This window comes from Anomaloglossus baeobatrachus, chromosome 7 (genome assembly GCF_048569485.1).
Source record: "Anomaloglossus baeobatrachus isolate aAnoBae1 chromosome 7, aAnoBae1.hap1, whole genome shotgun sequence".
In the NCBI taxonomy this organism is placed as follows: Eukaryota; Metazoa; Chordata; class Amphibia; order Anura; family Aromobatidae; genus Anomaloglossus; species Anomaloglossus baeobatrachus.
The window spans coordinates 76485274-76499834 of NC_134359.1; the positions used below are offsets into that span (position 1 = coordinate 76485274).

Consider the following 14561-nt stretch of genomic DNA (forward strand, 5'->3'; position numbering starts at 1 on the left):
GGGAGACGCTGAAAGTTTGGTTGGTTAAGTATGAGGAGATCCAAGATAGGGCTAAAGCGGGCTTTACACGCTGCGACATCGCTAATGCGGAGTCGTTGGGGTCACGGATTTTGTGACGCACATCCGGCCGCATTAGCGATGCCGTTGCGTGTGACACCGATAAGCGATTTTTGCATCGTTGCAAAAACGTGCAAAATCGCTAATCGGCAACACGGGGGTCCATTCTCAATTATCGTTACTGCAGCAGTAACGAAATTGTTCCTCGTTCCTGCGGCAGCACACATCGCTGTGTGTGACGCCGCAGGAGCGAGGAAGCTCTCCCTACCTGCCTCCCGGCCACTATGAGGAAGGAAGGAGGTGGGCGGGATGTTACGTCCCGCTCATCTCCGCCCTTCCGCTGCTATTGGGCGGCGGTTCAGTGACGCTTCAGTGACGTCGCTGTGATGCCGCACGGACCGCCCCCTTAGAAAGGAGGTGGTTCGCCCGTCACAGCGACGTCGCCGGACAGGTAAGTATGTGTGACGGCTGTTGTGCGGCACGGGCAGCGATTTGCCCGTGTCGCGCAACAAATGGGGGCGGGTACCCACACTAGCGATATCGGGACCGATATCGCAGTGTGTAAAGTAGCCTTTAGTCTGTGATACCCAGAGATGAGAGAATTTGGAGTAGAAGGGGATGGTCTACTCTGTCAAAGGCAGAGGAAAGGTCCAGGAGGAGGAGGATAGAGAAGTGTCGCTTGGCTTTGGCGGTTAGTAGGTCATTGGTGACTTTAGTAAGGGCAGTTTCAGTGGAATGATGCAGTCGGATCATCATTGTGATCCCCCAGTGATTACCACTAACTCCATGGTGTGTCAGTAGTGAGAGTCGTGCAATTAATGGTCTGAGATGGATTTCTCTAAACAACCTCAAAGTTAAAGCTCCAAATTGTTATAAATAGATCATGGGAATTTGGTAGTTTGATACTTGTCAGGTAAAATTGTGTTAAAAAGCAGAACAAGGGGGGGCGTGGCCAGCAGGCAGCATGAGCGGTCGCATCTGAGAGCAGCTCCGCAGTCCAACGCTGATATATACTATTAATCCTGCCGAAATTGGTGCCTAAATACACCTCCGGATTACCTGTGGTGCGGTGAGCATTCTGATCGGTACCATGAGTAGAGGTCGCAGTGCTGCGGCAGCTGAAAAGCTGAAGAAGTTTGCCCGAGACTCCCAGCAAGATGGCGCCGGCAAACAGGCAGAGCGGGAAACCAGTGAGGCGGAGGAGGAGGAGAGCATGGAGGCCGGATCCAAGGAATCGCAGGAGCTAACCTTACAGCAAGTTACTTCGCAATTACTTGCAGCGATCCAGGATTCAAAAGTGTCGTTGACAGGTAAAATCGAGGAGGTTAAGATCGATGTGGGTCTCCTCAGGCTGGATTTGCAAAACCTGAGAGAGCGGGTAAAGGAGACGGAGCAGCGGATCTCCACGCTGGAAGACGTCGCAAGAGCGACGCCGGGCAGATTGTCCTCTTTGGAAAGCGCGGCAAACAACTGGGCGCAGAGGGCTGATGATCTGGAAAATCGCCTGCGTCGCAATAATTTAAGAATCCTAGGGATGCCGGAGAGGGCAGAAGGGAGCGACCCATGTAAGTTCATGGAAACATGGCTCTCCGAAACTTTCCCTGATGCGACACTGTCAGCGGCATTCGCCATAGAAAGAGCCCACCGGGTACCAGCCAGACCTCCTCCCCCAGGAGCGCAGCCTAGACCCCTCCTGGCCCGACTGCTGAGCAGCAGGGATGGAGATGCGATCCTTGGTGTGGCGCGACGCAAGGGCCCGATCTTACACAACAACGCTCCCATATTGATCTTCCCTGACTTCTCTGCGTCTCTCCAGAAAACTAGGGCATCCTTCATTCAGGTGAAAAAACGCCTTAGAGAACACCAAATTGCTTACTCCATGATCTTCCCAGCCCGTCTCAGAGTGGTTCATCAAGAGCGATCCCTGTTCTTTACTTCTCCTGCGGAAGCGGATGACTGGATCAACACACTGAAGAGGAAGCGCTGATGCGTTACAGTCACGGGCGATGCCTGGAGGGTCGTTGTTGTGATGGCGTCGCGGTTCTGATTCACTTATTTCATCTTCTTTGGAGAGAGGTCGGTAATGCGACTCTAATCTTTGGGACGTCGTGTCTGAAATCGCTGTTGTGATAGTTTTAGGATCATCCTACGCAGGTACTTAGCGTCCCTTGATACTGAAGGAGCGAAATATCTTTGTTTGTTTCATCCCTCCTGGCATGTGAGTGGAGCGGGGCGCGGGATCGCAATTGCGTTCATGTCCTGATCTTCTGGTTCCAGTTCGTTGAGAAGCTGATTAACTCATCAGGATGCGCTGGTGCGCTTGTGACCCCCCCGGAGGCATGTGAGTTTCCGGATGAGTCTATTATTGGTTTTCCATTGAGCCGGTTTCCAGATTTGGCCCTCCTCGAGAGTGGGTAGCTTGGGGTCGCACCTTTAAATGTGACGGGTCCTGCGTTCCCCGTGATCATTGTTTAGCCCAGTTTGAGCTTCGGATTACTTGTCGCTGATGGGACCGGATCGAGTTGACATCAGACGGGACATGAGCCAGACCGCTGTTGCGGCACCCTGAACTCTTTCATGCGATCTTGTTATATCCTGTATTTTTTGGATCCAAATTGGGACTTTACTCTGGGCTCGCAGTATTAGGCAACGCACTTAAGTTCATAATGTTGAATTTTGTTTTTTAGAGCTATAAAGTTTCTAAGGTTACCATATGTCATAATAACTTATAGCCTAAGGTTACCTGCAAACTCTTCTCTTATTTTCTTCACACTCCCACTTTCCCCCCCCCCCCCCCTTATCAGCTTAATTCCTCATCCCCTTTCATCTCACCCCCCTACTCCCTTCTTGCTCTTATTCTCCTTCTACCTTCAGTCTCCCCCTGCTCTTCTCTCCAGCCTCCTTCTTCACCCTTCCTCTCTTTCCCCCCAGTTCCTCCCAGTTTGCCCTCAGTCACTTTTTCTCCTCCTCATATCTCTATATCCTCTCTCTCTCGCCCCCCTCCTCTATCCCTTATTTCAATTTCTCCCCTCTCTCTTTCTCTCCCCTACCCTTTTTCTCTTTCTTCCTCCTTCCCCCCCCCCTTTTTTTTTTTTTTTTTCTTCTCTCTTCTCTCCTCCCCCTCTTTTTCTATCCTCTTCTTTTTTCTCTCTTACTTCTATCCCTATCTATTCTTGGTCCTTTCACTTATGCACGATTAAAGGCTATGCTGCAGGGTAATTCAATTCATTTTATTGGACTGCAGGAGAAGCTTAAGTCCTTGTTTGAGGACACCCCCGTACAAAGTACACCATCTAGCCACGTTGGTTCACCCTAGTCGTTACTAGGGAAAATCTCTCCTGGTCACACTACTGGACCAGTTCTTATCGGCTGTGTGTGCGCAACCGATAGTTTGTATTTAAGGGTACGTTTACCCAAGTTCTACTGTAGGTTAAGTTTTTGACATTTTTCTAGCAATTCAGCAAGTGGTATCTTTCAATGGCTTTAAGCTTGATGACATGGAATGTTAGGGGACTGGGCACATCCAGGAAACGGGCGGCAGTATTCGCCCATATCAAAAGATCCAAAGCTCAGATTGTATGTTTACAGGAGACCCATTTAGGCTAGGTTCGCACACTGCTTCTTTTTGCCGCTGCGTTTTTGTGCGTTTTTGGCCGCTAAAAACGCACCTGCGTCGAAAAAACGCATCAAAAAACGCATGCGTTTTTGCCGCGATTTGGTGCGTTTTTGGCTGCGTTTTGCTGCGTTTTTGATCTCTGCGTTTTGCTGCGTTTTTCCAATGCATTGCATGGGGGGAAAACGCAGAAAAACGCAGGAAAGAACTGACATGTCCATTTTTTTTTTTTTTAACTCAAAAACGCAGGTAAAAAAAACAGATGTGTGCGGACAGCAAAAATGAAAACTCATAGACTTTGCTGGGAAAGCAAAGTCCTGCAGTTTTGAGGCCAAAAACGCACCCGAAAAACGCGCAAAAACGCCGCGAAAAACGCACTGTGCGCACATAGCCTTATTGTTGGAGACCACTAGAGTGCTCCAGACGCCTTGGGTTCAATGGGCAGCTCACTCTGTTCATTCCTCATATTCTAGGGGAGTATCGGTACTAATTCATAAAGCTCTGCGGTGGGACCCGGGTATGATGATAAAGGATAATGATGGGAGGTATGTGTTTATCCAGGCTCACATCGATGGGGTTATGATAGTGATCTTAGCCATATACATCCCCCCTGCGATGGGAATCTCGATTCTGTATGAGGCAGCTAAGTTTGCCTCACAATTCCCACAAGCCTTGGTGCTCTGCATGGGGGACTTCAATTTGATTAATAACCCAGGACTGGATAGATTCAGCACCCGACAGGTCCCGATCTCCCCCACGATACAAACTAGATTGAGTGCATTCTTACAGGAGGTGGGATGGTGCGACATGTGGCGGTTTTTTAACCCAGTACTGAGAGAATATACATGTTATACTCCAGGGAAAAACTCATTATCTCGAATTGATTACATTTGTGGAAATGAGAGAGTCTGTGCCCATATACAATCGGTATGTCATCTCCCCAGATCAGTATCAGATCACTCCCCGGTATTTGTAAGCATTAAATGGGAAGGATGTAAATCTCGTAAACTGTCACGGAAGATTAACCCTTGGTGGCTTTCACTCTTTGGTACCAATGATAGGATTCCTGATCAGCTCAGGGCATACACGGAAATGAACTCCGTGGAAGAGAATCACTCGGCCTATTGGGACGCGCTCAAGGCATATTTGAGGGGATGCTGTCACTCCTCTATCTCTTATATCAAGAAACAGGCGGCCAGAGAGGAGGAGGAACTGGCCACCCAAAATAGGGTGCTCGAACATAGATTCACCTCGGACCCTTCTGAGGAAAACAGATCTCAATGGCTACAGGCTGGGAGGAAATATCTGTTGTACTTGCAAGATAAGGCTAAGAGACATGTATTCTTCACGAGCCAGAGATATTTTGAGCAAGGGAACCAATCCAGTAGTTTACTAGCGTTCCTGGTGCGTCAATCCAATAGCTCACCTGCGGTCCTCAAGATCAGAGACCCTAGTGGCGAATCAATCACTTCCGTCAATGGTATTCTGGACGTGTTTCTGGACTTCTATAGGAACCTGTATGAGTCCAGGCTGACCGTGTCAAGGGAGGAGATCGCTGATTACTTACGAGATCTGGAGTTTCCCAGATTGACTTCGGCCCAGAGATCGGCCCTGGATGAGCCCATTAGTATGGAGAAGATGGTGGAGGCGATGGGGGCCCTCAATAGGGGTAAGGCGTCTGGGCCAGACGGACTCCCGATTTGAAATTTTTGACAAATATCAGGGAGAGCTGGCTCCAGCCCTCCTGGAGTCGGTTAAGGTTTCGTTCCGCAGGGGACGGTTGCCTGATTCCTTTTATGAGGCAACCATCGTCCTACTATTGAAACCAGATAAGGATCCATTGGATTGTGGCTCGTACAGACCGATCTCTTTGTTGAACTCTGATTACAAAATTCTTACCAAAATTCTAGCAACTAGACTCAATAAAGTGATCTCCTCTATAGTACATGAGGATCAGTCGGGATTCATTCCGGGTAGGAGTACCTCGGATAATCTGAGGAGGGCGCAGGTGGTCTTACAGATGGGCATCAAGTTAGAGGAGGATTGGGCTCTGGTCTCACTGGATGCGACCAAAGCCTTTGACTCTATAGAATGGCCATACCTGCTGGAGGTGCTGCGGGCATTTGGTTTCGGCAACGAATTTATCAGTTGGATTGAGATTATATATAAAGCTCCATCTGCTAACATTCAGGTGGGTGGCGGGGTGTCGGAAACTTTCCCTTTGGGGAGGGGAACCAGACAGGGATGTCCCCTATCCCCTCTCCTGTTCGCCCTTGCCATGGAACCGCTGGCGGTGCGCATTCGAGCGGACCCAATTTACCGGGGAGTGAGACACAGTAAGGGAGATGAACGTTTGTCTCTGTATGCAGACGACTTGCTACTGTTTGCATCTGATCTGGATTCCTCCATTCCTAGAGCCGTGCAATTAATTGACCGATTTGGGGAGTTCTTGGGTCTGTCAATAAACTGGTCAAAGTCGTACCTCCTCTTTCTGTCTCGGAACAGAGAGGAACTGGTGAATAGTCGCATATGTAGGGTTCCAGTGGTGGATCATTTTAAATACCTTGGAATTATACTGGCGGGAAGCCCTTCGGAGATGATAGCAAGAAATATTGCCCCCTTATTATCACACTTCGGGGAGAAATTTAATAGATGGAGCCAACTCCCGCTCTCAGTGGCGGGAAGGATTAACCTCCTTAAAATGATAGTGCAACCAAAGTGTCTCTATATTACCCAGCATGTATTTGTACAGATTCCCCGCTCTTTCTTTCGGTCCCTGGAATCTTTAATGATTACCTTTGTCTGGGGCACATCCAGATCAAGGGTCCAATTGGCCAAATTACAGAGACCCAAGGACATGGGGGGTATGGCCCTTCCTGATCTTTATATACCGTATTTTTCGGACCATAAGACACACTTTTTTTCCTCCAAATGTGGGAGGAAAGTGTGGGGTGCGTCTTATGGTCTGAAGCTGCGGGGTAGGGAGCTGTGGGGAGTCCGCCCTGTGGAGTGGGATCACAGGAGGCAGGGAGGGTCGCTGCTGCAGGAAGCCGGCGCTGGAGAAACCACGTGTACCCGCTGCTTAAAGTAAGTGAATATTCATTAGCTGCTCCCCGCCCACCTCTCTCTTCAGTCAGGCTCAGCGGGTGTGAGGAGCAGCTAATGAATATTTGTTTAATGTAAACAGCGGACACACATGGGAGCTCCAGATGCCGGCTTCCTGCAGAGACTGTGTCCGCTGTTTAGGAGGCAGGAGAAGGGGCCGCTGCAGTCATGTCTCGCCCGGAGGATGTGCAGATCACTGCAGTGTCCGGGCCAGAGCACGGCATACCATCACAGCACAGCCGCAGTCTCTGTGCTGAGGGCTCAAATTACTTTCACTTTGCTCCTGCTGCCTCTGCTCAGTCTCCCGTAGCTGACAAGGACCTACAGTGATGTAATGCAGAGGGGTGGGCAGAGCAGCACAGAACAGCACAGTGCCCGCCTCTCCATTACATCACTGCAGGTCCTCTTCAGATATGGCAGACTTTGCTTGTAATGCCAGGACCAAACTGAAGCATGGTGAGCAGCACATCTGTAAAAGTAAGGCAATAAATAATATAGTATAGGCATTACTGTACACCTGGATGGGGTTGGAATATATATAACACACACACACACACTCACAATATAACTATACACACACACATACACACACACACTATATACACACAACCACACACACACACAGTATATAACTATATATATATACATATATATATACACACACACACACACACACACACAATATAACTATATACACACAACCACACACACAGTATATAACTATATATATATATATATATATATAAATACACACACACACATATATATATATATATATATATATATATATACATATATATATATATATATATATATATATATATACACACACACACTATAACCACACACCAGATTGGAGGATCACACATATAATGATGGGGAACATACATATTCCACAATAGGGGCCATATATACCTGGAAGGTACCCAGAATGGGGGATATGAGGACAGAATTTGGGGATATTATTACCTAAGTAACACTGTCAGCAGTAAAATAACAGTGTGTCATGACCACATTCTTTTACTTTAATTTTATTTTTTCTCTATTTTTTCCTCCTCTAAAACAAGGGTGCGTCTTATAGTCCGGTGCGTCTTATAGTCCGAAAAATACGGTATACTACCTGGCCGGACAATTGAAATATCTGGGTCAATAGACACTCCCCGGGGTTAGGGGTTCTCCGGAGGGACTCCTGGCAGAGTTCACAGGTGTGGATCTCCTGTGGCTGTTGTTGACGGATCACAGGTGGGCCCCTGAGGGTCGTGTCCTCCCGATGCACAAATTGGGGGCCAGGATCTGGAAAGAGGCTAAAGCCATATTCGGATTTCATGATGTACCAACTGAGACACCCATATGGGATAACCTGGACCTTCCACACTTTTGTGGGTTGCCGGGGTTTGGCGAGTGGAGGAATCTCGGAATAGTCTCCCTGGGATCACTGGTCCGGGATGGTGAACTCCGCCCCTTTGCACAACTGCGTACGGAATTCGATTTGCCGGAATCTCATGGGTTTCAGTATCTCCAGATTAGGCACGCCTTTCGGGCTCAGTTCTCTGGTCGTGGGGTTAGATTCTCTTCCTTTCCAGTCATTGGAATTATTAGATCACAGGGCCCTGGTGGTCTCATTTCTAAACTATACTCCTCCCTCATTCGGGCCAAGGCCATGAACAGTCCTCTTTCTGTCCGAGAGAGGTGGCGTGCCAGGATCCCTGAAATTGATGATGTAGTGTGGGACGACATTGTCGAATCCCACACGTTGGTCTCTCCTGCAGTTCATAATAGACTGATTCAGTTATATATAATACACCAAAGTTATATCACTCCCCAGAGACTGAACAAGATGAAAAAGACAAATAAATTGGTGGGGATGGGCTGTCCGAGATGCGGGAGAGACGGTGCGGATTTCTGGCACATGATATGGGATTGCCTTGTCATTCTCTCCTATTGGAGTGAGATTGTAACGACTCTTTCCGCCATACTTCAAAAAGCGGTTGCTATGTGCCCAATCCTGTGTCTATTTGGGGTGGTAGATGTACACTCCTGGTCCCAAGATTAGAATCTATTAATAAAAAAGGTCCTTTTTCTGGCCCGGAAGGGCATTATACTAAATTGGATGAGCACTCGTCCCCCAACTAGAGCCTCTTGGATTGCATTGGTAAATGCTATAATTCCGTCAGAACAATTTGTTTATAAGACAAGAGGCTCTTTAAATAAATTCGACAAAATATGAGGTAGATGGATGGGATCGCCCTTGACTGGAGGATCACCCGGTTCCCTGGCTGATAACCTACGGTCGGTATTATCGCAATAATAGCCAATAATGCCCCAGTGGGCGGAAAGGAGACACATGTGATTCATGATACACTGTATCAGGGATATTACGAGATCCCTGAAACCTGGGTTGCACTCTCCTTGTTAACATGGGCTTTTTGCCTCAAGATGGATATGTCTCGCGTGCAGACACCTTTGCTATGTTTAATGTGCTATGACCATGCTGAAAGTAATAGACGTTGACTTGATTGTTGTTGCTTTATTGATTATCAACCAGTTTACATGTATTTTTTACTGTACAATTTGCTGACTTATCCTCTAATGTAATGATTTACTTAACTTTCAATAAAACGAGTTTAAAAAAAAAAAGCAGAACAAGAAATAGAAATTTTATACTTATTTGTCAGCCATGAAGGGTATTGCTTATCAGAAAATAACCTTAGGTTTAAATCAGGGTTTCATAGTAAATATGTATTTAATTTAGTTTTTTTTTAACGTTTTATATCACAATCTGTACAAACAATAAAAATGGAAAGACCTTGCAATTTTCACACTGGGCATTTCTAGACTCCTACTTCCTGTTCATTCAGGAAATCCCCATGTATATTAGCAGCAATAGACTGACTCCAATTGTATCTTTATTTAGTATTGAAGTATCTAATGAGCGTGTGCAAATGGGGACAGCAGGGTCCGCTGTGACATCAATTATTGCGATTGGGGAATCCGGTATTATCATCTCTGTATAGCGGTGTTACCTGTAATTGTAATCCTGCCTCTGATGATAATGAGACTTCTAAAAAGTCTTCTGTAAAGAATAGGAAGTGTGAGTCTAGAGTAGCCTCCAGTGGAATAGTTGCACAATTTCGATTAGAAAGTTTAAAACATATTGTGCGCTTATAACCCCCCAATACATGTCACATAAAATAACTTCACTTAAATAATTGATCATTTTCTGATACAATCCTTATTGTACAGGTTTTCCCCTTTTGTTTGATGATTTTTAATCCTGTACATACTGAAAGTATCCCATCTAATGCATTGTCTTGATGTTTGTCTCAGGCCACAGAAGATGATCTGGCATGGGTCAGACGCCAAAGGTCGCCGCTTAACTGAGAACTACTGTGAGACCTGGCGTACTGACGAGAGTGTCGTCACCGGTCAAGCTTCATCTCTATCAAGCGGGAAACTCCTAGAGCAGCGCTCCCAGAGCTGCAACAAGAACTTTATTGTCCTCTGCATTGAAAACAGCTTCACGTCCACCGGCCAGAAATAGGAGCACATTTAACAGCCACAGTGGTGCCTATCTTGGCAGAGGCTGCACATGAACTTCCCAAGATTCCTTCTTGCATCCAGAGACCAAAGAGTCGAAAGCTGCTCTTCTCTGAACACTAATGTGCAGTGTTACAGTCCCATTCTTATGGGGCCACATCACTTGGATACACAGGTTGAGCTATTCCATGCCTCAGCTCAACACGAACACTTTTTAGTTTTACATTGTGAAAGAGGCTGCGATTCCAAAAATTGAACCAACTGAGGTCATCAATTGAACCAACTGAGATCATATTGATTCTAGTTGTGCCAACTTCTACTGAAGTCTTCTCCAGAGCAGAGGGTTGTTTTCAACCAGACTGCCCAAGAGCAGAGGGTTGTTTTCAACCAGACTGCCCAAGAGCAGAGGGTTGTTTGCAACCGGACTGTCCTAGGAGGAAGCTAGCCTAAGATAGTACAACAGCTGTGCGAAGGATGCAAAGTTTCTGGGTGCCTAAAATCTTTGCATCGGGTTTGGAATAGTCTCTATTTTATTCTGTAATATTTAACCACTTTTAGTTACAGACACACATACGCCTGCATTAATCTCTCGTGAATGTCTGTTTCCTAGTTCTTTCTATGACAAATACCTGGTGACTACCACTATATTTATTAGACTACTTTTTTAAAAAAGAAAAAAAATTAGGACAACCTAAATGTTTTAGGACTGCAGTGCTTATTAAGCAATTGTCAACCTATAGAAGCATTCCTGTTAATCTTCTTGACTTTGGTCTTTAGGGTGATAGATGCCCAGTGAACACTGTATTCCCCGGTTTAAGGCTGCTCTGCCCATGCTGGCAGGGGCAAACTTTACTACTTTAAATTGCTGCCATTTTTTAATCCAGGATGTATGTTAGTCAAATTTTGTTTTATATCTAGTTATACACGTTTACTTGTTTGGATGAGACAAATGGAAGGATGAGCAACAGTCCATGTAACCTTCGAAAAATTCCTAGTTGGGCTTGGTGTCTACACAATGAAGTTTAGAATGAGAGTGCAATAGAGGTAAAGCCACTGAACCAACACGGCATTATTTCACCGCCTGAAATTACAGTACTAAACTAGTTAGCAAAAGTACTACAGCCCCCAACAGTCTTTTGTAATTAGAGATGAGCAAACCCAAGGTTTGGTGTTTGTACCCAACACAGACTTTACAAAAAAACCAAACAGTTCAGGTTCGGAGTTTTGGGTGCTTTCTGTATGCAGACCACTCGCGTGAGCATCGCTGTGCTCGGTTCTCACTGGGGGTAACAACAGCATGATTGGATGTAGTGTACACGAGACAAAAAAATATAAAAATAAATATGTAAAAACCCCACCCTCCCCCGAAAGTGATCTGTTTATCACTGGCTGCATATGGGCGGAGACTTCTATTGGGGTTCAGGTCAAGTTCGAATCCCAAACCGAACTCTATAGTCTGGCTGAAGCCGCCAAATCGAACTTCCATTGGTCGGCTCATTTCTTTTTGTAATGCTAGCTAGAGAAAGTTCCAAATATTTGGGGGGGGGGGGGTCGTCTTCCCATGTATGCCGGACAGGCAGAGCCTCCGGTCAATGACTTTTCCAATTGTCTTCATACAATGTTGAAAGCATAGCACCATGCATGGTGTATGTCCTGTAAAACTGCTGCCGTCTGCTGGTTTGTGTACATGGAAACCTTGTGCAGCTGGGAATGGATTCAGGTGTATGGAACAGCAAAGTCACCAGTGAATAAATGAAATCCTCATGTGTCTAAAAGGTGCTAAAAAATCTTTATTTTTTTAAATGCTTTTAGAATATTTTAAGACAGGAAACAGATGGAAGTTGTCTATCGTAATCTTTGTATTTTAAAAAAATAAAAATCAAACCTGTGGATATTCATTTCTATAAATTCTTCCTAGGACTAATATCTTGTGTGTGTCGTCTTTGTAGTTTTCTGAGAATGGTGGGGAAGCCGGGCCCTAAAATTGTACCCTTTGGCTTTTCTCACAATTTTTTGCACTGGAGATAAAATGACCTTTGTCATTTTAAAATTGGCTACATCTGTAGTTGGACCAGAAACTTATTACTCTACAGTCATAATTTTAATTTCAAACTGTTTGATATGTGATATGTAAAAACATGGTACATAATTCCCCTTTTTGCCTGTGCTGAACTCTGCATACAGTGGACTTCTTGTTGCCTGTACACTGCTCTGCGCACCTGCTCATGAAGGAGCTCTAGGCTGCTACTTGCAAAGTGAGCACATCACAACAGTGTTTTGAGCGATGGGTATTAGTTAGAGTTGAGCGAGTAGCTAACTATTCGTACTCGCTATACTCATAACTAGAGTTGAGCGGACTTTCAATAATCCGGGTCCAGCAGATCACCCACGGATTGCCAAAGAAGTCCGGATCCGATCCGGAATCTGGCCCCATATCTGTCAATGGGGAGTGGAATCCGGGGAGAGAATGAGAGAGAGAGAGAGAGAGAGAAAAAAAAAAACACTGATCCGGATCATGCACCCGGAATCCCGCATCCGGGTCAGACTCTGATGTGCCGCTCAAACCGTGAGGATCCGGATTTTGCCGATCCGGGTCCGCTCAACACTACTCATAACGAGTACTGTGTAATACTTGCGTATTCATCCCGAATAGCGTATGCTATGCAAGTCAATGGGGAAAACTCGCAATGTAACGAGTAACCCGAATTCCACTCTATTCGCTACTTGCACGAATAGTACGGCATTCGGGTTATTCGTTACTTTGCAAATTTTTTCCCATTTGACTTGCGTTGCACACTCTATTCTAAACGAATACGCGAGTATTAGACAGTACACATTATGAGTATAGCAAGTACGAATAGTTAGGTACTTGCTCCACTCTAGTATTGGTCTCACGACCCACGCCTCCACTGTTCAGAAGAACATTTAAGTATGTGAAATGTATTAAAAATTGTAAACCCTTTGACCTAAAGGGAACCTGTCAGATTACTTATGCTACCAAAGCTACTGGTAGCATCAGTCAAACCATACTTAGTTAATAGTAATCGGTATGTTATACTCTTAAATGCTATGGCATTTCAGAGAAAACATAGATTGAAGAGCTGGGTTGAGTTTGATGTGATCACTGGGTGGATTATCTCTGCCAAGATATTATGGGAGCTACCTGTCAATGACCTGGAGCACAGCGGAGAGAATCCGGGCAGGCATCACATCAGACTCTTTTTGTGTCTCCCTCTTGTGTCTGGCCAGCTCTTCAAGATTTTTCCTCTGAAATGCTGGACTCCATCATAGAAAAATACACTTGGCTACACTCAGGCCTGTGGTAAGGGGTAGCATGAAATGTGTGACAGGTTCTCTTTAAGCAACTTCAGAAGATCAATAGCCTTGGAAATGTAATCTGATGATTCTTAAGTTAAGAAACTGGAATTAATACATGAGATTACTAATGCGTATGTCCACACACATTGAAATGTTATTAAACAGCTGAAAAGCCGCAGGTGTCCAATGGACAAGTTCTGGCAAGTCTTTGTAATACCGCATATTATATGGTGCTGGGTCAGGTTCACTAGCACATAACACAAAGTAGGGTCTTAGGTTGTAGCCATCAACTTAAAGGTGATCTCCAAGAATCTGACAAAATAGTCTCCATCATGCAGTTTAAATTGCATCTCATCCTAGTCACTTGTCAAGAAGGATTTCAGCATACTTGAGCTCCCAAGACCTGTGTCTTATCCAAAAGAAGACCAGTATCGTAAACATATGCTTGGCTGAGAGAGCAGGGGGAAACACTGTGGAAAAGAAGCGCAATAGGGTCTTACCCCAGAAAAAGGGGGGGGGGAAAGTCAAGGAGGGTGGTCTTACTCACCTATAGGGGTTGTGAAAGTCACAACGCCTATAACAGCATTTTAAGAAATCCAAGTCACGGCAGCGGACCCAAAATTGGCAGATAACAGAGAGTAGTAGATAGGGATGTCAAACCGCGCCACTGACTCAGCCGATCCAGGAGATTATGGATTGATGTTGCTTTTATTCATTACACAGATCAAGTCAACGCGTTTCAGGAGTCACAGCTCCCTTCATCAGGACAGACTGGCAAGCAAAACAAATCTGCTGTACAAGGAATCCTTCCAGCATTATATACCTTACTGATGACGTCAAGATCCACCCACTTCTAAAAAAATCGGCGGGAATCCATACATAGAAAAAAATGTGTGTCATCATCTATTACATTCAGCCTTTCTTATAGTAA

The 14561-nt window shown here is 45.6% G+C and overlaps 1 protein-coding gene across 3 annotated transcripts in view; it reads left to right on the forward strand.

Moving 5' to 3' along the window:
• COL18A1 (collagen type XVIII alpha 1 chain) overlaps nt 1–12210 on the forward strand; it is a 297911-nt gene extending 285701 nt beyond the window's left edge. For all 3 annotated transcript variants that reach the window (XM_075317426.1, XM_075317424.1, XM_075317425.1), the window contains one exon: nt 10103–12210. In XM_075317426.1, the coding sequence (XP_075173541.1) occupies nt 10103–10316 (214 nt within the window). In that variant the 3' untranslated portion in view covers nt 10317–12210. The remainder of the gene's footprint in view (nt 1–10102) is intronic.
• The last annotated feature ends 2351 nt before the right edge of the window (nt 12211–14561 follow it).